The sequence below is a fragment of the Dama dama genome, chromosome 9 (genome assembly GCF_033118175.1).
Source record: "Dama dama isolate Ldn47 chromosome 9, ASM3311817v1, whole genome shotgun sequence".
NCBI classification, from domain to species: Eukaryota; Metazoa; Chordata; class Mammalia; order Artiodactyla; family Cervidae; genus Dama; species Dama dama.
In genome coordinates this window covers 108,844,778-108,867,538 of record NC_083689.1, presented here as the reverse complement: position 1 = coordinate 108,867,538, position 22,761 = coordinate 108,844,778, and the positions used below count along the sequence as shown (strand labels likewise).

General features: G+C 40.6%; 1 protein-coding gene across 1 annotated transcript in view; it reads right to left on the bottom strand.

Annotated features, from left to right (window-relative positions):
* The window catches only part of MAN2A1 (mannosidase alpha class 2A member 1), a 202,770-nt gene that overhangs the window by 28,320 nt on the left and 151,689 nt on the right, over positions 1-22,761 (bottom strand). The window contains exons 17-18 of the mRNA XM_061152130.1: positions 3,536-3,669; positions 607-748 (exon numbers count right to left, since the gene is read on the bottom strand). Coding sequence (XP_061008113.1) covers positions 607-748; positions 3,536-3,669 — 276 coding nt within the window. The remainder of the gene's footprint in view (positions 1-606; positions 749-3,535; positions 3,670-22,761) is intronic.

Below are 22,761 nucleotides of genomic sequence, written 5' to 3'. Positions count from 1 at the left end.
AGAAAGTCCCACAAAAAACCATCAGCGTCTACTGTCTCTTTTCTCCTCCCTATTTCCGTCTGCTGGGAATCTGTAGAGTCGTGTCTGTCATCTCTTTGTTGCCGTATCTGTATCATCTCTACTCCCCTTCTTCTTTCAGGTGGCAGCATTCTAGGGGGATGCGATTCAGAAAAGGACCTAAGTTTGAACTGTAACTTTCCCCTTTTGCAACCTTGGTTAATTTATTAATATCTAAACTTCAAATTATCTAAATTTAGTTTAGTTGGAGTCTGAATTTCCATATCCATTCAGTCACAACAATGACAGAATTTTGCAAACAATGGGCTATCAGGAAAAGTAAATTATCTTTAAAAATCATCAGTTTTGTGAACTTTTGGGTCTGCTGTCATCTGAAGATTGAGGAAATTTATTATTTTATGTCAGTCTCACAAAGCTCAAAATTAACTAACAGCCTGGTTAACAGCTGTTAACAGCTGTTTGAGGTTAACAGCCTCAAAAGAAAAAAAGCTTGTGACTGAGGAAGATAACTAACACATGACTAAGAGAAAGATGATACACTGGGAAGTGAGACTAGTAAGAGCCAGAGAGAGTCTACAGAATACACACCACTTTTCAAACTTGAAACACCTAAAGACTGAGCGGAGAGCAGACTCAAGCGATGCTCGGCATCCTGGATATATGCCATCGTAGTCATGGGGTAGACGTTCGCCTGAAGAGGCAATTTACTCATTGTCAGTCTAGGCTGAATCTGCAAGACCAAACAATTACCGTTAAGAAAAAAAGAAAATCCACTGATATTTATACATGTACTTAAAAACATTACTGTTGACTACAAATGGCTTATTTCCAAACAGAAAAAGGTACAGCACCTTTCTTGTCCAACACAACAGTTAACTTAGAAATTAAAACATTCTTCAATATGAAGAAAAATCATGAGCATCTTAGAAAATTTTTAAGTGAAATAGGTAGAACTTACCTGTATTTTTTAAAACAGCATTACTATTTAAATTTAGAATAAAAATCCTTTACAAAAGTTTTCTAGCTCTCCATATTTGCATAAAACAAGTTACAAAGGTATTCATTTCTCATTTAAATCTAACATACTGCTTTTGTAATGAATGCAAAGCATAATAGCTCCCTATCCCCTTTCAAGAAATATCTCTCATAATTCTTGAATCAGTTTTAAGAAATACCACACATCTCACCACCATATCCTCTAACATACTATGTTATAATAATCAAATGCATTTTTATATTTAAAAACTATTCAAGGCTTACTCTTCTTGTTTAGTTTCAATGTAGACAGCTCCAAATTCCAATTTTTCTTGGTTTAGTATCTGAATGCATGAACTACAACTCCACCTTTAGTTTATGAGAGACACTGATAATGAACTAAGCTGGTTGGGTCAAGGAAACTCAAACTCACTCAAACCTCAGGAAGAGATGTCAAACAGAGACTCCGTTATCAGAAACCTTACTCACACCACATAAAAATGTCCTGTCTTCTTTTAAACTCATGAAACTTTAACTCAGAATAGGAGAAGTACAATGTAAGCACAATAGTTAACATGTACTCAGTGAGTGTCCATTAACACCAGGCACAGTACTGGGTATTTCACAAATAAGGTCTTTAATCCTCACAACAACCCTGCAGTAGGTCATTCAATTTACTAGTTCTCAACAGTGTCCCCTCAAATTCATGTTCACTCAGAACCTGTGAGTGTGATTTTATTTTGAAACGTGGCCTCTGCAGATATAACCAAGTTACACGGGGTTGGGGTGGGTGATAGTCTAAAGAATGGTGTCCTTACAAGAGATGGGGCATTTGGACATACAGACATGCAGAGACACACGGAGGCCGTGTGACAGCGGAGGCAGGCACTGCAGTGATGTGTTTACAGCACACGGGGCGCCAAGGACCGCCAGCAGCCAGAAGAGGCAAGGTCACCCTTTCCGAGAGCAGGCGGGGTGGGGGGGACCCTGGCTACACCTCCGTTTTGGCTCCTAAAGTCCAAAACTGTGAGGGAATAAATTTTTGTTGTTTTAAGTCACCCAGTTTGTGGCAGTTTATATCACAGCCCTAAGAAATTAACAACCTGGTAGGTGTAAAAGAAAAAAAAAAAAAAAACCTGTAAAATGTTTTTTAAAAAGGAAGGAAAGAAAGCTAGCTAGCAGGAAATTGCCAAGCCTAATCTTTCTACTCCAATTAAGCTTATACTTTAAAAATTGACATCTAAAATCGTCACAACTGTGTAGCTGTTACCCTCCCCATTTGTGGGTCTAGATTTCTAGTTTGGCCCAAGTAACTATTCTTTTCAAAGCATAAGAAATGGCCTATTCTAAAAAAGAAGAAACATTTAGCTTACAGTCTTAAAAATAATATTTTCCTATTTATTAATGTGCTCTATCTTTGTAAAGAAAATTCACATTTTCATTTTTACTAAGTTTTTTCATTCATGTATACACCCACATATACAAATGATTGCTTCTATAGGACTTGAAGAAAAGTCTTTCTTTTGTACACAAGAAAAATGAATCACCATAAAGCCAGGGCTTCATCTGAAAGCCAAACAGCTGTAGCAGAATTAACATGTTAATTTTAAATGGATGCTGCAATTTTTTATGCTTTGGAAAGGTTTAAATTTAACTTTTGCAGGAAACTGTAGAAGAGAAAATTATCACAATCCTTTCCACTCATCCCAGTTGAAAATCAGAGTAATAGCATTTGTGAAATTATTTCTATTCACAGTCAGAAATTTCTAAAATGCTAATGTCTCAGAGACATGCTCATGTTTTTAATAGTATTATTTCAAATATATATTGTTACACACATATACTCTGAATATAGATTTAGGTAGCAATCAAAAGAGCTCTAGTAAACTAGAGAAATGAAAATCTGAAAAAAAATTTATGAATCCATTTTCCCATTACTATTTCAAACTATTTCACAAAAACTTTGATTAAATACAGCTATTCACATTTCTAACAGATAGATGTTTTTATTTGTGTGTCTGTATCTATGTACACATATACGTATGTGTATAAACACACACACACACATACATCAGTAGAGAAGGATTTCCTGGAATTGAAAAGAGCCCACGGTTAAATCATACATTTAAAAACATACGTGGAACAAACTAAATACGCATAGACCAATTCCTTACGAGGAAATAAAAGATATACTCTATCAATCCCTAATTAATACTAATATTTCCTTCTACTAGATAAATTCATATATATTTTAGCATCAAGGTATTTAACATGCATAGTGGTCTCCAAATCTTCCTTTGAAAAAACAAATCCTTACAAATAGATGTTTTACAAAATAGTCTTGCAAATATTTGTTCTGTCCTTGAAAACCTGGTTAGATACAGAAACTAAAAGTGTCTGTGAAAATTCAGTTTTATTTTAGAAATAATTTGCAACCTTAAGTAAGTATATTTTTTCAAAGGATCCAAAATTAACTTGCCTATTATGACATATAAAAGGTACATACTATAACCATCATTTAAACATTTTAATGGAAAATTACCTGGTATCCATTTAGGTCAGTATAAAATCTGTTTTGGCTGTTGATGCTAGAAGAAATTCTCATTGCAATCTCATAGTTATGTTCTTTTCGGATGTCTACAATATTGGAAATCTCCACAGACTGTCCTTCTACTCCTAAAATCAAAACAATATTTACACTAAGATGTTGGGAAAGAATGAGGGCAGGGTGCCAGAGGATGAAACAGTTGGATAACATCACCGACTCAATGAACGTGAGTTTGAGCAAAGAGACAAGAGACAGTAAAGGACAGGGAATTCTGGAGCGTTGCAGTCCATGTGGTCACAAAGAGTCAGACATGTCTTAGCGACTAAACAATACATTAATAAAAAATAATTGCCCCCCCTTTTCTTAAATATACTATACAGAACTCCTTCCAAAGTCACATGCATTTCCCTGTTTCCAGCTGTCTATCTTTACCATCCCTCATACACAGAGCGGTGTCACAATTCATCTTTTTTAAAGTCAGACCATATTCAGATCATGTATGACTCTACAGAAGGATTAAGAGGCTGGAATGAGATAAATGTACATGGAATAAAACATGCAAATGACCCTGCAGGAAGTCACAGAGGGGAGAGATGACACTGAAGGGCAGGATGTCAGCCCACTGCGGCTCATCCACCACTCAAGCGGGGCTGCCATCCCCAGCAGAGCCATTCAGGGCTACTTCTTCACCAGGCTCTCTTCACACACTGGAAATTATGAGCAGTGAAATTTACACTCTGTTGGTTCAAAAGACAGTATATTACTGCCCATGATCTCTCTCCAGGAAAAGAGACAGGAGATCCAGCGAGATGATTTATGGCTGAAACCGATATTACCGTATTAGTATTTGTGGAGTATAATCTGGAGAGCTCCCCAGAACTTCAGTCAATTTTAACTGAGTCTGATATCTCTTAGGATCCCTTGTTATGGAGCGATTCATTTTGCCCTTTGCTATATAAAGCAGAGAGAGGAGGGCTTCAGAAAGTCCCAGATGTACTGGACATTTTTATTTTTAATAAGCCTAAAGTATTTACTAATTTCTATCTGTCATGCTACCCTAAGTATATCTTCAGGTCTGTGGTGAACCCTTGGGTCTATTTTAGAGCTGGAGAGGAGTTATAAATAAATGAAACACTTAATACAGTGAAGTGGGTAGAAAAGATGTCGCAGGATCTTCCGAGAAAGAGAGCAATTAGGAAAGTGGTCAAAGGAGAAAGACTGGCCACATACTATCCTGTACAGCTGAAGCTTTCTGAGGCTCCTGGAGCCCGCGACACTTTCCCACAGCTGTGACTCATGACTCAGCCCCTCCCCTTTCTCACACACAACCTGTCACCTCGCTGACAACCAGCACCTCTTTAGACACAGAGGGCTGTCTACAGAAACACAGGGAGGGGAGAAATAAAGTGAGGAAGACTTTTTTCCAGGAGCTAAGAAGAATCCCCAGAGCTTACAGAAGGTGACAGCAAGCAGAAAGGAAGTTTGAATACGCAGGATTTGTGGAGAAAACATAAATGCAGCTGGCCTAAGCATTATAGCTTTAGGTGAAAAATACACTGGAAATTGTACACCATAAATAATAACATGGTAACAATACTGAATGGGCTGCAGCTCCCAATAACACAATATTCAGAATGCTCAGGGAGTCTCTTCTGGTAGATGTCGCCCTTCTGATTGAACAACCTCACAGAGCCAACTTCAGTTTCTTACTATGAGGAGTATGATCTTCATGGGTGGAGGAAGGAAATGCCATTTCCCCCCTGCTTTATAGGCTTCCCAAGTGGCACTAGTGGTAAAGAACCCACCTGCCAACGCAGGAGACATAAGGGACCTGGGTTCGATCCCTGGGTCGGGAAGATCCCCTGGAGGAGGACATGGCAATCCACTCCAGTGTTCTTGCCTGGAGAATCCTGTGGACAGGAGCCTGGCGGGCTATAGTCCTTGGGGTTGCAGAGAGACAGACGTGACTGAAGTGACTTAGCACACACACACAGCCACAGTCTGAACCACTAACCTCTACTAGCTAAATACATACATATACCTACACACATTTTCTTCTGAGGATTACCAGATAAACCTACCAACAAAGCTGATGGAAACCCCACCACTACCAGGAAGTTTGGGGTGGGGGGGCAAGCAAAGACATAACACTGGTAATAGAACAATAGTAACCTCCTTGAACTAGGAAATGCATTACTTTTAAAGTAAACTTTCCCTCCAGCATACTTTAAGTAACCCAGACTTTTTTTTTTCTACAACCAAATGAATTATATAAAAAACTTAATAGACAAGTATTCACAAATGAACCAAAGAAGCCCCAAACCCAAAATGTAGCACTAGGGATGCTAGTGTTAATGGGGCATTAGGAAAAACAGCAGACAGCAAGTGACTCCACGTTACTGGAAGCGTTTGTAGGGTTTTCAGCACTGCTTTATGTTTTTCCTCTCTAGACGGAACATTATCTCAGGGGCCAACGAAATACATAAAATGAAGTAGTCTTCATAAAGGAGGGTGTCATGCATCTCTGGAAAACACTGACAAAAGAAAAATGCTCTGAGAAAAAAATTAACAATTTCGCATTACCTCTAGCAATGATAAATTATTTCTATTGAGACAATCATCTTTCTCAAGCTCAGCACTATTATGTTCAGATACTATTGGGGCAACAAATGCTTAAAGGTCCTTTAAATGGAGCCTCTATGTCCATTGCACTTGAATAAGACATTAATTTAAATTCTGTGCCAGGACAGAGTTTTAAAATAAGGTCAGACTTAATATACTTATTACCAACAGACCATGTGATGGTAATAAAAGCAAGAAGGTATCCCTGAGTTCTCAAAGAAAAATTATTATTTTTCAAAGAAGAAAATGTTTGAAGGAGAAAGAGGACTAAAATGATTGGGAATGGGTGAATTTAATTCAGATGACCATTATATCTACTACTGTGGGCAAGAATCCCTCAGAAGAAATGGAGTGGCCCTCCTAGTCAACAAAAGACTTCAAAATGCAATACTCCAGTGCAATCTCAAAAACGACACAATCATCTCAGTTCGTTTCCAAGGACGACCATTCAACATCACAGTAATCCAGGTCTATGACCCAATCACTAATGTTGAAGAAGCAGATGTTAAACGGTTCTATGAAAACCAGTAAGACCTTTATAACTAGCACCAAAAAAAGATGTCCGTTACAGGGGACTAGAACGCAAAAGTAGGAAGTCAGAGAAATCTGGAGTAACAGGCAAATTTGGCCTTGGAGTACAAAATGAAGCAGGGCAAAGGCTAATAGAGTTTAGGCAAGAGAACGCTCTGGTCACAGCAAACATCCTCTTCCAACAAAACACTAGAGACAACTCTACACATGGACATCACGAGATAGTTAATACTAAAATCAGACTGATTATATTCTTTGCAGCCAAAAAGGGAGAAGCTCTATACAGTCAGCAAAACAAGACCAGGAGCTGACTGTGGCTCAGATCATCAGTTCCTTATTGGAAAATTCAGACTTCACTTGAAGAAAGTAGGGAACACCAGTAGACCATTCAGGTATGACCTAAATCAAATCCCTTATGATTATACAATGGAAGCAACAAATAGATTCAAGGGATTAGATGTGACAGAGAGTGCCTGAGGAACTATGGATGAAGCTTTGTAACACTGTACAGGAGGTGGTGGCCAGAACCACTCCCAAGAAACAGAGACGCAATGAGGCAAGACAGTTGCCTGAGGAGGCTTTACAAACAGCTGAGAAAAGAGAACTGAAAGGCAAAGGGGAAAAGGAAAGATACACCCATCCGAATGCAGAGTTCCAGAGAACAGGAAGGAGAGATAAAGCCTTCTTAAGTGAACAGTGCAAAGAAATAGAGGAAAACAACAGAACAGGAAAGACTAGAGGTCTCCTCAAGAGAATTAGAGATACCAAAGGAACATTTCATGCAAGAAGGGCACAATAAAGGACAGAAATAAGGACCCAGCAGAAGCAGAAGAGATTAAGAAGAGGTGGCAAAAATACAGGGAAGAACTGTACAAAACAAGGCCTTGATGACCCAGATAATCACAATGGTGTGATCACTCACCCAGAGCCAGACATCCTGGAGTGTGAAGTCAAGTGGGCCTCAGGAAGAATTACTACAACAAAGCTAGGGGAAGTGATGGAATTCCAGCTGAGTTATTTCAAATCCTGAAAGATGATGCTGTTAAAGTGCTATACTCAATATGCAAACAAATTTGGAAAACTAAGCAGGGGCCACAGGACTGGAAAAAGGCCAGTTTTCATTCCAATCCCAAAGAAAGGCAATGCCGAAGAGTGCTCAAACTACTGCATAATTGCACTTATTTCATGTGCTAGCAAGGTAATGTTAAAAATCCTTCAAGCTAGGCTTCAACAGTATGTGAACTGAGAACTTCCAGATGTTCAAGCTGGATTTAGAAAGGGCAGAGGAACCAGAGATCAAATTGCCAATATCCGCTGGTTCAAAGAAAAAGCAAGAGAGTTCCAGACACACATCGACTTCTGCTTTATTGACTGTGCCAAAGCCTTTGGCTGGCTGGACAAAACACACTGTGCAAAGCTCTTGAAGAGACGGGGCGCCAGAGCGCCTGGCCCGCGTCCTGAGGAGTCTGTGTGCCGGCCAGGGAGCAGCCAGGGCCGGGCGCGGGGCAGCCGGCCGGTTCAGGCTGGGGGAGGACTGGGCTCAGGCTGTGTGCTCTCGCCCTGCTTACTTAATTAAATGCAGAGTATGTTATACAAAACGCCAGGCTGGATGAACCACAGGTGGAGTGAAGATTTCTGGGAGAAATATTAATAATCTCAGATGTCATAGATGGCACCACCCTAATGGCAGAAAGCAAAGAGGAACTGAAGAGCTTCTTGGTGAAAGTGAAAGTGAAGTCTCTCAGTTGTGTCCGACTCTTTCCGACTAAATGGACTGTAGCCTACCAGGCTTCTCCGTTCAGGAGATTTTCCAGGCAAGAGTACTGGAGTGGGTCGCCATTTCCTTCTCCAGGGGATCTTCCCGACCCAGGGATCGAACCCAGGTCTCCTGCATTGCAGGCAGACGCTTTACCCTCTGAGCTACCAGGGAAGCCCAGAAGCCCACCAGGGAAGCCCAGGGAAAGTGAAAAGAGGAGAGTGAAAAAGTGGGTTTAAAACTCAACATTCAAAAAATGAAGATCATGGCATCTGGTCCCATCACTTCATGGCAAATCGATGGGGAAACCATGGCAACAGTGATAGACTTTATTTCTTGGGCTCCAAAATCACTGAAAATGGTGACTGCAGCCATGAAATTAAAAGATGTTTGCTTTTTGGAAGAAAAGCTATGAAAGACCTAGACAGCATATTATTAAAAAGCAGAGACATCACTTTGCTGACAAAGGTCCGTATAGTCAAAGCTATGGTTTTTCCAGTGGTCATGTATGGATGAGAGAATTGGACTATAAAGAAAGCTGAGTGCTGAAGAATTGATGCTTTTGAACTGTGATGTTGGAGAAGACTCTTAAAAGTCCCTTGGACAGCAAGGATATCAAACCAGTCAATCTTAAAGGAAATTAACCTTGAATATTCATTGGTAGGGCTAACACTGAAGCTCCAATAATTTGGCCACCCGATGTGAAAAGCCAACTCGTTGGAAAAGACCTTATTCCTGAGAATGACAGGGCAGGAGAAGGGGACGACAGAGGATGAGATGGTCAGATGGCATCATCGACTCAGTGGACATGAGTCTGAGGAAACTCCAGGAAATAGTGAAGGACAGGGAAGCCTAGCATGCTGCAGTCCATGGGGCCGCAAAGAGTCGGACATGACTGAGCGACCGACAAACAACATCTCCTATTCTGTGTCAAGAATCTGAAGACGCACCTGTCCCAGCGAAGCTCCGTGGACTGAGGGGAGAAGTCCCCAAGAAGCAGGGGTACAAGCCCATTGATTCCAGAGACCTGCTGCCTCTCTGCAGGATGTGGCAGCAAAAGATACTTTTACTAAAATGGTTCTACCAGAGCAACGGCTCTAGATGGCCAGGGGTTTTAAAGGCCCTCTAGTTTTATCTCAATCCTGGGAAAGAAAACAGCTCTGACTTTACAAAAGTAATGCACAGGGAAGTGAGAGTGGGTGTGCGGACACTCCACGTTCCAACGGAGGACTAGGCGCCCGTTAGCTGTTAACAGCACCTCACAGTCTGTGCCCCTGCAGAAGAGAGGATGGGGATTCTTTACCCATATTAATACACGCGATGCAGAGTAAAATGCAGCCAGCTCACAGGCGGAAAGCTGCGACAGAGGAGCCAAAGGAGTCTCTGAGAACCATGGCGCTCTTTCATTTCTCCTCCCCACAGCCTGTGAGCACCTCACAGACACAGGCTGTCTTACACACACCTCACACTTCAGAGTTCAGCCATGTGCTGGAAACAGTTAGAGAGAATGAAGACGTGAGAGGCTGTCCCTCACCACGCAGCAGCTGGCCGGCAGGGGGAGAGCAGACGGGCTACAGAGAAGGCTCAGGTGGAAAGGTGAGGAGGAAGTCCTTTCGTTTTGAGCAAACGCACGCCTGCTACACTCTCAGCCCCTCGTGTACCGGGACCACGTCGTATTTATCCTTACGCTCCGAGCACAGAAGGCACGAAGAACTGAGTGAAGGGAGGCAGCTGCGTGGGGGAAAACCACGAGCAGGCAGCAAGTGCTTAGTATGGACCGTATTGCATACACCTAATAACCCATTCAATTCTGACCGCAAGCCTAGGAGGGAATTATCTGTGCAAGATCACAAGGTCTGGCAGAATCAGGACTAAACCTCTCGGCTATCATGTCTCCATGGCAGACCAACTACTAGAAAATGTTGAAATTACTTTCAGACCAAGGATTGAGAAATATTTTATAGGAACTCTAAGCAGAGAGAAGAGCTCCAGATTATTTTTAAACAAGGAGAGAAGGCACTGATCTGCAATCTGATATACTATAAGAGCTACTGAATTAAATAAAATAAAATTAAGGGACAAGGCTTGCCAGAACCTAAAATTTCTTTAAAACAATCTCAGAATCTCTTCTGAACTGTCACAGACACTTTAGAAGCCAATAAAATAATATACATTAAATGTTAAAGTCACATACCCTAATTACCTCTTATCTACCTTAAATGAACAGCGATCATGAGCACAAGGATATTTACAGTGCACTGGTGCCAAGAGTAGAAATATGGGGAAACACACCAGATGCCCACTAACAGGCAAATGAGTAAAAAAACCAGGTAGGTACATCCATGCTATGGAATGCTCTGCAGCAAATGAAAAGAAAGAGGCAACACTCTGTCCTGGCAGAGGAGCTGATGGAGAAAGCAAGCAGAGCATCTGTACAGTATGATAAACTTCATGCTCAAAACAGACACAAATACAACATATTTCTTTGGGGGTGTGTGTGAGAGAGAGAGAGAGAGAAAAGGCCCACATATCTGTATTACCTGTCTTAAGTGGTGGACAGAGGACAGGAACAGATTTCAAAGAGATTTTGTGTCTATGCTGTTGTTGTTGCTCAGTCGCTCTGTCGTGTCCGACTCTCTGTGACCCCATGGACCGCAGCACGCCAGGCCTGCCTGTCCATCATCAACTCCCAGAGTTTGCTCAGACTCATGCCCACTGAGTCTGTGATGCCATCCAACCATCTTGTCCTCTATCATTCCTTCCCTTCCCCTCCCACCTTCAACCTTTCCCAGCATCAGGGTCCTTTCCAATGAGTCAACTCTTCGCATCAGGTGGCCAAAGGATTGGAGTTTCAGCTTCGGCATCAGTCCCTCCAATGAACACCCAGGACTGATCTCCTTCAGGATGGACGGGTTGGATCTCCTTGCAGTCCAAGGGACTCTCAAGAGTCTTCTCCAACACCACAGTTCAAAAGGGTCAATTTTTCGGTGCTCAGCTTTCTTCATAGTCCAACTCTCACATGCATACATGACCAGTGAAAAAACCATAGCCTTGACTAGACGGACCTTTGTTGGCAAAGTAATGTCTCTGCTTTTTAATAAGCTGTCTAGGTTCGTCATAGCTTTTCTTCCAAGGAGCAAGCATCTATTACTTTCATGGTTGCAGTCACCATCAGCAGTGATTTTGGAGCCCAAGAAAGTAAACTCTGTCACTGTTTCCATTGTTTCCCCATCTATTTGCCAAGAAGTGATGGGACTGGATGCCATGATCTTAGGTTTCTGAATGTTGAGTTTTAAGCCAGCTTTTTTATAGCATGTGAAATTTTTGTCAAAAGAATATGTGTGTAAACACAGTCATAAATACTATGTATTTGCATTTTATACATAAAAGTAATTTTAAGCATTTTTTTCTTTTTAAAGAATATTTTCTGAGGCAGGGAAAATAATGAAACTAAGTAGGCAAGAGGTGAGGGTCAGAAAGCAGCACCGTCTGCAGTCTGTTGCTCAGCACGGGTTCTAAGGAAATCAAGACGCGCAGTCCCTTGTGTATGGAGAGAAAGACTGGATGGCACCTCCAGCATGTCCCCTGGGCCTTAAAGAAGAGGTGGGCCAAGCAGCCTGGAAGGTCTCATGACTGGGTGCTGCAGACAGACGGCCCAGGGCTGTGGCTCTGACAGCAACCTCTGGAGAATCCCAGGCATATCTCCTCCGCACATGAACTCTGGACCAGCCGAGTTCAGCTGCCTCCACCTGTCTAGACTACCTGACTCTAGCAGTTCTGAAATGCAAAACACACTCTTCCAAGGACATGCCTGATAAGTCAGACAGCTCTCTCATGACGGTGAAACAGTGACAGGAACAAGAGGCAGCAGCTTGGGAGAAAGAGCAAAAGACAGCCTCACTCACAGTCCAGCAAGAATTCAGGACCGTGTTTAGTGGCAGTCAATATGCGCTGAGGACAAGTCATCAGATCAGATGGGAAAACAGCAACTGGCCCACCCCCACCTGGAGAAACGAACAGTGGTGATGGGGGCCCTGAGGGACGTGTCTAAGCCACCAAACAGAAGTTTAACTGAGATCTGACACAGACAGGATATCATGCAGAATAAGTCCTGAAAGAAACCCATCCACAATTTAAAGCAAGGTCTTCAGTGACTGTCCTTAAAATGCTGGCTTTCGGGCGAAAATGGAACCTTGCGCTCAATCTGCTGTCCTCAACAGAGAGGACTGGGCCCTCACATCAGAACAGAAGCAGGACAGAAAGAGCTGTCGTGAGAAACTCGGGCTTCTCACTTTGAACAGCTCCCCTTCAATCTGGGGGGTACTTTGTTTCATATTTAAGTGATCGAAAATTGAAAAATAATGTTCCTGGTTGTGTGCTTACTTTGTGACATTGCTTTTGTAAACGTACCCAACCTAACTGGGAACTGACACATGGTTATCACTAATAACTAGCACATACTGCTTAGGGGGGCACATACATCTAAATGACAGTTCTCACAACGATGACACATTCAGTAGGTCAGCAGGAGATGATGTTTCTTTAAAGCAAATATTACTGTTACTATATTTTTAAAAAAATGTACTCCTTTCTGAATGTACCAAGAATAGAAATGGCAGTAATTCCCACAACCAGATGACCTTTTTCTTCATGTTGACTAACTCAACTTATCGTCCATTACAAGATCTAATTTATCCTCTGAGGTACGTGGTGATTCCCAGATCTGTAAATGTTCACAGTGATTATTTCTCCACAAGTGAAAATTTTAACATCTACTTTCATGAATACAAAGTTTAGTAAATTTCACTCCAAGACTCAAATTTAAGAAAACGATAATGCATCACTGTGTTTTATTCATAAAGCACTAGATAAACAACTACCACTACTTACTGATCAACTTGTCATGAGCTAGGCACTAGTCAACATATTTTATGCTTTTCATCTCACGAACTCTCAAAATGACGCAAAAAGTAAAGGCATACTAGGAAAGGTACAACATTTTGATCACACAGATTGCAAATTCTGGTTAAAGATTATACCAATTAGGTATGCTATGGGTGAAAAAGCCCTAATAACTGAAACACAGACAACAAAACTAGGAAGCTGTCTCTTTTCTTTTTTTCCCTCTAATAAACACTGATTTTAAGAAACAACACGCTTTCTTGGAAGCCTCATTTTGGAGGAACATAACACCTATGTCACTAACATTCTTTCAAACCCCAAACAGATTCAGTCTCACTAACCTTCACTTCCTCCCAGAAGGTGAATAAATAGCTCATGACCTGCATTACAGGCTTGGGCTGGTCTGGTGCAGGCAGGGAGGAATGCTGGAGGAATCTCATGTCTGTCTGCCTCCACACTGGAGGCACTCTGGAGTCGCCTACTTCCCCTTCTTACAAACATGCTCTTTTCCAAGCCTCCTTTAGAGAGGAAAATCAGATTTCACTGACACAAACCTGCCATGCAGGCTCGTGATTCTTCCTTTTTTTTTTTCATTTGTTTTTATTAGTTGGAGGCTAATTACCTTACACCACACTTTGACTATTCTTTCCCCTAACTTACCCCACCCACCAAAGGAAAAACAAAAAAACACACAAAAAACAAAGGCAGGCGCGTTCCTCTTACACCCTAACTCCTGTGGGGCTGAACAGAAACAATTAAAGGACTGGTGTCTGACTGAACTTTAATGACTAGGAACAAAGACTTTTTGCAAAACACACGGTTTCCAATTGTTGGCTTTCAACAAAATTGAAGGTTACCTAATAACATTGTCAGACAGTACATCATTAAAAATAATTGATTAATGTTTGGCAATAGATCACTGTGATTTATGGAATATAACTCAGAAGGAATTCAAGGAACTAGATGATACGCCCATAACTAAACTCCTTCTATTCCCGCCTACTTATTTATGTTTGCAACATTCCTTTGCCTTAAATTTATAAGAACAAAAAATAAGAATAAAATCAATGATGAAACTTATCTCACTCTAGCAATAAGTAACACTCACCAATGAAGTCATAAACATTTAGGATACTAAAGGTACAATTCATCTCAATAAGAAAAATGTTTCTATTAAAATTTATAAAATAAATTATCAAAATGATAATATATATATTAATTATATGTTTTGATCAATTACATACTATTAGTAATAATTTTATAACTCAATCTAGAAGAAATTTAATTCTTTGAGTTTTAGGATGACAGAATCTTAAAACATGTATATATATATATATACACACATATATATATGTATATATATATTTCTTTCAGAAGAATAATGAAAAGTTGACCAATAATAAGACTCTTAAGTATAAAGTATTAAACTGAGGTAAAATTTCGTGAGGGAAGTAGAATGGAAACATGAATTCAAGGAGAAAATAATGATATGAAATTTACTGTTAAGAAGGGCTTGTTCAGACATTTCAAAAATGCATGATTTAGTATCAAACTGCTATGCACTGGATACGTTTATTTTAAAATGGCAATATTTACAATGTACCAAATATAACATCCTTTGCAAAAATTCAAATGTATAAAGAAAAACTAGATGTCAACTTACAAAAATGTAATGGACATAGATTCTTCAAATTTTTATAAGAACAAGGGAATTTGACCTCAACAAATCCACTTTACACTCTGTGATATTCTTTTCCTCTTTTCTGTCCATTCAAATTATGTTTCTCCAAGACTAAGCCTCTCAAAAGCTCACTTTTTAAAATCAAATCTTCCCCAAACCTCCAATGACTTACTGTGCAACTGGGCCTGCACCTCTTAAAGGAGATACAACACTCAGTATGTGCTGGGCTTTATGTGCATTAGCTCAGTTAATCCTCCAGCACTCTGAGGAAGGCTTATTGTCACCATTTGCAGGATAATGAAACCAAGATCATGCAGGTCATAACCTGCACAAGGTCAAACAAAGCTGGTGTGAGAGCTGGGAATGAGAGGGGCATGGGCTCTCTCTGGGGCCTGGGCTCTTAACCATCACACTTCCCCTGCGTGTCCCGGCCCGGCCCCCTTATCTCAGTTTAGCTGAACACACATTTGTGGAAGATGATGCTGTTTCCTGGTAAGAAGCTATTCCTTCAGCGCAGCAGCTGCTGTCAAACAGCCCCCTCAAGGTTATCTTTGAGTTCTGAATTTGTGCAACCAGAATATGTGTATAGTCCCTTAAAATAACCTTCCCTTTCATGCCTGTAGGGAATAATCAGATTCAACACATAGCTACTTATTTCATTTTTTTTAAGTTCCAATTAACAGGAAAAAGAAAAGATCCTTAGCAGTCAATTGCATATTACGATATTCCAAAAATGTTTTAATTACTTAAGTCTGCCTAGCCATAACTTACTTAATGCTTTTTACTCTTAAATCAAGCTAAATATGGAATGTAGTCCTGGGAAAAATGAGAGATTGATTGCAAACCATTTTAATATCCTCATGAATCTTTTTATGGAAATAAAAACAATTTCAGCGAAGCTCTGAGATGTTTGTAAGTGAAAGGACTCCAGGAATGAGGCCCCAGACTCAAGCATCCTTAGAAAATGAATTTAGAAGCAAGGAGTCAGTTCAGTTCAGTTCAGTTGCTCAGTCATGTCCGACTCTTTGTGACCCCATGAATCGAAGCACGCCGGGCCTCCGTGTCCATCACAAACTCCTGGAGTCCATTGTCCATTGAGCTGGTGATGCCATCCAGCCATCTCATCCTCTGTTGTCCCCTTCTCCCCCTGCCCCCAATCCCTCCCAGAATCAGGGTCTTTTCCAATGAGTCAACTCTTCCCATGAGGTGGACAAAATATTGGAGTTTCGGCTTCAACATCAGTCCGTCCAATGAACACCCAGGACTGATCTCCTTCAGGATGGACGGGTTGGATCTCCTTGCAGTCCAAGGGACTCTCAAGAGTCTTCTCCAACACCACAGTTCAAAAGGGTCAATTTTTCGGTGCTCAGCTTTCTTCACAGTCCAACTCTCACATCCATACATGACCACTGGAAAAACCATAGCCTTGACTAGATGGACCTTTGTTGGCAAAGTAATGTCTCTGCTTTTTAATATGCTATCTAGGTTGGTCATAACTTTCCTTCCAAGCAGTAAGTGTCTTTTAATTTCATGGCTTCAGTCACCATCTGCAGTGATTTTGGAGCCCAGAAAAATAAAGTCTGACACTGTTTCCACTGTCTCCCCATCTATTTCCCATGAAGAGATGGGACCAGATGCCATGATCTTAGTTTTCTGAATGTTGAGCTTTAAGCCAACTTTTTCACTCTCCTCTTTCACTTTCATCAAGAGGCTTTTTAGTACCTCTTCACTCTCTGCCATAAGGGTGGTGTCATCTGCGTATTTGAGGTTATTGATATTTCTCCCGGCAATCTTGATTCCAGCTTGTGCTTCCTCCAGCCCAGTGTTTCTCATGATGTACTCTGCATATAAGTTAAATAAGAAGGATGACAATATACAGCTTTGACGTACTCCTTTTCCTATTTGGAACCAGTCTGTTGTTCCATGTCCAGTTCTCACTGTTGCTTCCTGACTTGCATACAGGTTTCTCAAGAGGCAGGTCAGGTGGTCCGGTATTCCCATCTCTTTCAGAATTGTCCACAGTTTATTGTGATCCACACAGTCAAAGGCTTTGGCATAGTCAATAAAGCAGAAATAGATGTTTTTCTGGAACTCTCTTGCTTTTTCGATGATCCAGCGGATGTTGGCAATTTGATCTCTGGTTCTTCTGCCTTTTCTAAAACCAGCTTGAACATCTGGAAGTTCATGGTTCACATATTGCTGAAGCCTGGCTTGGAGAATTTTGAGCATTACTTTACTAGCATGTGAGATGAGTGCAATCGTGCGGTAGTTTGAGCATTCTTTGGCATTGCCTTGCTTTGGGATTGGAATGAAAACTGACCTTTTCCAGTCCTGTGGCCACTGCTGAGTTTTCCAAATTTGCTGGCATATTGAGTGCAGCACTTTCACAGCATCATCTTTCAGGATTTGAAACAGCTCCACTGGAATTCCATCACCTCCACTAGCTTTGTTCATAGTGATGCTTTCTAAGGCCCACTTGACTTCACATTCCAGGATGTCTGGCTGTAGGTGAGTGATCACACCATCGTGATTATCTGGGTTGTGAAGATCTTTTTTGTACAGTTCTTCTGTGTATTCTTGCCAGCTCTTCTTAATATCTTCTGCTTCTGTTAGGTCCATACCATTTCTGTCCTTTATTGAGCCCATCTTTCCATGAAATGTTCCCTTGGTATCTCTAATTTTCTTGAAGAGATCTCTAGTCTTTCCCATTCTGTTGTTTTCCTCTATTGCTTTGCATTGATCGCTGAGGAAGGCTTTCTTATCTCTCCTTGCTATTCTTTGGAACTCTGCATTCAAATGAGAATATCTTTACTTTCCTTCTTTGCTTTTCACTTCTCTTCTTTTCACAGCTATTTGTAAGGCCTCCTCAGACAACCATTTTGCCTTTTTCAATTCTTCTCCATGGGGATGGTCTTGATCCCTGCCTCCTGTACAATGTCACGAATCTCCGTCCATCAGGTACTCCATCAGATCTAGTCCCTTAAATCTATTTCTCAAAAAAAAAAAAAAAATCTATTTCTCATTTCCACTGTATAGTCATAAGGGATGTGATTTAGGTCATACCTGAATGGTCTAGTGGTTTTTCCCTACTTTCTAAAATTTCAGTCTGAATTTGGCAATAAGGAGTTCATGATCTGAGCCACAGTCAGCTCCCAGTCTTGTTTTTGCTGACTGTATAGAGCTTCTCTATCTTTGGCTGCAAGAATATAATCAATCTGATTTCGGTGTTGACCATCTGGTGATGTCCATGTGTAGAGTCTTCTCTTGTGTTGTTGGAGGAGGGTGTTTGCTATGACCAGTGCATTCTCTTGGCAAAACTCTATTAGCCTTTTCCCTGCTTCATTCCATACTCCAAAGCCAAATTTCCCTGTTACTCCAGCTGTTTCTTGACTTCCTACTTTTGCATTCCAGTCCCCTATAATGAAAAGGACATCTTCTTTGGGTGTTAGTTGTAAAGGGTCTTGTAGGTCTTCATAGAACCATTCAGCTTCAGCTTCTTCAGCATTACTGGGTTGGGGAATAGGCTTGGATTACTGTGATATTGAATGGTTTCCCTTGGAAACGAACAGAGATCATTCTGTCATTTTTGAGACTGCTTCCAAGTACTGCATTTCGGACTCTTTTGTTGACCAGAATGGCTACTCCATTTCTTCTAAGGGATTCCTGCCCACAGTAGTAGATATAATGGTCATCTGAGTTAAATTCACCCATTCCAGTCCATTTTAGTTCGCTGATTCCTAGAATGTTGACATTCACTCTTGCCATTTCGTTTGATCAGTTCCAATTTGCCTTGATTCATGGACCCAACATTCCAGGCTCCTATGCAATATTGCTCTTTACAGCATCGGACCTTGCTTCTATCACCAGTCACATCCACAACTGGGTATTGTTTTTGCTTTGGCTCTATCCCTTCATTCTTTCTGGAGTTATTTCTCCACTGATCCCCAGTAGCATATTGGGCACCTACCGACCTGCGGAGTTCCTCTTTCAGTATCCTGTCATTTTGCCTTTTCATACTGTTCATGGGCTTCTCAAGGCAAGAATACTGAAGTGGTTTGCCATTCCCTTCTCCAGTGGACCACATTCTGTCAGACCTCTTCACCATGACCCATCCGTCTTGGGTGGCCCCACATGGCATGGCTTAGTTTCATTGAGTTAGACACGACTGTGGTCCTGTGATCAGATTGGCTAGTTTTCTGTGATTATGGTTTTAGTGTGTCTGCCCTCTGATGCCCTCTGGCAATACCTACTGTCTTACTTGGGTTTCTCTTACCTTGGACGTGGGGTATCTCTTTACGGCTGCTCCAGCAAAGCGCAGCCGTTGCTCCTTACCTTGGACGAGGGGTATCTCCTCACAGCCGCCCCTCCTGACCTTGAACTGGATTCAAGCACTAAAGAAACTTCATGTGAAAGTAAGTTTTGTGAAGACACTTTGATGGTAATACCTAATTGACCATCTAGTCTTTCTCTCTTAAGAACTTACAGAACAAACTCAAAGTCATTCTAGTTTGCTTAGAGGCAAAACTAAAGATTCAGATCTCTAATTCCCAACGTGAACTCTCTTCACATGTTTAACTGGATAAAGTTAAATTCATGTCAATTCTCTGCAAGTTAAGGGTCATGTTATGAATCCATTTAGAGTATACATTCAAAACAAAAGGAAAACTAAGCAAGCTCTCTTTGATTACCAAATATGCCCATGGAAGAAAATTATCAGTCATTTCAGCCAAAGGAAAAGTCTTTTCTTCCATACTTTTTGATGGCAGTTCATTACATTTTACCCCCAGGCTACTCTGTACTTTCTTTGCCAAAATCCATTACACGCTACACTTTTATAATGTGATTGGTGGAAAACAGGTAACAGTACTGCATTTACGATACTTCTCCTAAGGGTTTAACCATGGTTCACACTGACATACTCACTCACTCACAAATACTTGCCTAGGAGAACAAAGTTCTGAGGGAGGGAAAAGCCTTGAGGGTATATATTATAACAGACCTGAGACCCAAACATCATGCCAGGGACTGTGCACGCCTCACTGCTAACCAACAGCAATCTAACTCTTCAAAGCAGCAGGTGATGCCAGAAAACCAGGGCACCAAAGTCTAATAATTACAACTCTGAAGACAAATGAAACTAAACTAGTGAATGCCACTCACTGATCATCACTGCAAGACAGGTATGTTTCTGTGACGGTAAAATATCAAATTACTATAACACAGGGGGGTATAGGGCTTTTGGCTTGTATGATAGTCTATCTTCTAATCCAAGCTTAATGATAAAAGCTAAAGTAGCATATTTGGTAACACTTAAAGCTTCAGTTTAATGAAAGATGATTACACTATAATAAAAAATTAATCCCCACTTCTTTCACCTGTTCCTCCAGAAAAATGTTATTTTCTACAAACAAAATAATCTTTCAGAAATCATGAAATGCTCTAAAAGGGCATTTCATTAAATTATGGTCACCAAGAAAAGGGTTTCTTATTTAACTTTTTATGAGGCAAAGCATAATGTTTCATTTGAAATCTCTGAAATTTCTCTGATCTTTTGGAGCTTTTAAAGCTCATGAGCACAAGATTTCCTTTAGTTCAAATTTCTAGGAACCTTTTTGAATATAATGTCTGAACAATAATGAAAATAAAACCACAGTGTTTTTAATAGCTTAAATGATGTTAAGAAGAGACTTTAAACTGCACCACTTATTATTTTCAGAATCCGGAGAGAACACAAATAGAGAAACTGAAGTTAAATACCACATCAAGAAGAAACCAGAAGCGAGGCTGAACCCAGGCCTCCCAAATCAGTTTGTTTCAAAATCAATAACGACCACACAGTTTATGTAATTTGGGAAGTGTTGCTTAACTTTTGTCCTTGACTTTGTTTTCTTATAAAGCTTAATTTGGGCAAAAGTTACTTTATGGAGAGAAGAATCAAAGAGTAACTTAAAAAGATTTTGAGGAATTTAAATATATTTTTTCGGATTTTCATTACCTTAGGTTTTTAAGAGAATGCTTCAAGTAAACAGAATTTGAAAGTTTTAATATAACATATTCAGTAAGCTGGTTTTAGAAAAGGCAGAGGAACCAGAGATCAAATTGCCAACATCCACTGGATCATCAAAAAAGCGAGGGAGTTTCAGAAAAACATCTATTTCTGCTTTATTGACTATGCCAAAGCCTTTGACTGTGTGGATCACAATAAACTGTGGAAAATCCTGAAAAAGATGGGAATATCAGACCACCTGACTTGCCTCCGGAGAAATCTGTATGAAGGTTAGGAAGCAACAGTTAGAACTGGGCATGGAATAACAGACTGGTTTCAAATAGGAAAAGGAGTACGTCAAGGCTGTATATTGTCACCCTGTTTGTTTAACTTATATGCAGAGTACATCATGAGAAACGCTGGGCTGGAGGAAGCACAAGCTGGAATCAAGATTGCCGGGAGAAATATCAATAACCTCAGATATGCAGATGACACCTCCCTTATGGCAGAAAGTGAAGAAGAACTAAACAGCCTCTTGATGGAAGTGAAAGAGAAGAGTGAAAAAGTTGGCTTAAAGCTCAACATTCAGAAAACTAAGATCATGGCATCCAGTCCCATCTCTTCATGGGAAATAGATGGGGAGACAGTGGAAACAGTGTCAGACTTTACTTTTCTGGGCTCCAAAATCACTGCAGATGGTGACTGCAGCCATGAAATTAAAAGATGATGACTCCTTGGAAGGAAAGTTATGACCAACCTAGATAGCATATTAAAAAGCAGAGACATTACTTTGCCAACAAAGGTCCATCTAGTCAAGGCTATGGTTTTTCTAGTGGTCATGTATGGATGTGAGAGTTGGACTATAAAGAAAGGTGAGCATGGAAGAACTGATGCTTTTGAACTGTGGTGTTGGAGGAGACTCTTGAGAGTCCCTTGGACTGCAAGGAAATCCAACTCGTCCATCCTGAAGGAGATCAGTCCTGGGTGTTCACTGGAAGGACTGATGTTGAAGCTGAAACTCCAACACTCTGGCCACCTGATGCGAAGAGCTGACTCACTGGAAAACACCCTGATTCTGGGAAAGATTGAGGGGAGGAGGAAAAGGGGAGGACAGAGGATGAGATTGCTGGATGGCATCACCAACTCAATGGACATGGGTTTGAGTAAACTCCGGGAGTTTGTGATGGACAGGGAGGCCTGGTATGCTATGGTTCATGGGGTGACAAAGAGTCAGACACGACTGAATGACTGAACTGAACTGAATTCAGTAAGACAGTCCATAGTATTAACTCATTTTCTGCTTCTTTACTCTTGTTGCTGAGAGATAAGACAATCTTTTGTATGATTAAATGGTTTAGTAAACTAATAGTTACAATATGTAATCATAAAATATTAACAGTTTTCTTCCCATCAGCCCCCATTTGTTCTTGGATCCTGAACTTAGTACTAACAACAGACTCTAGTCATTAGTATTCATTCAAATAACTGCATCTGCAATTTAAAGGGGGAAAATTATTCTATGTCAGAAAATAGATCCATAAGTTAAATTCAAGAATAGATCTTTTTGTTATCTTAAGAAATTTTCAACCAAAGTCAATTTAAAAAAGCATGGAATTTGGCTGAAATATTTGTAGCACCAAACATCAGGTCATCTGTGTATACATTCTGATCAATTACTCAAAAGCCTCAGTTCAGTTCAACTCAGAAGCTTAGCTTACAAGGAGTCCTACACGAGGCTGAAG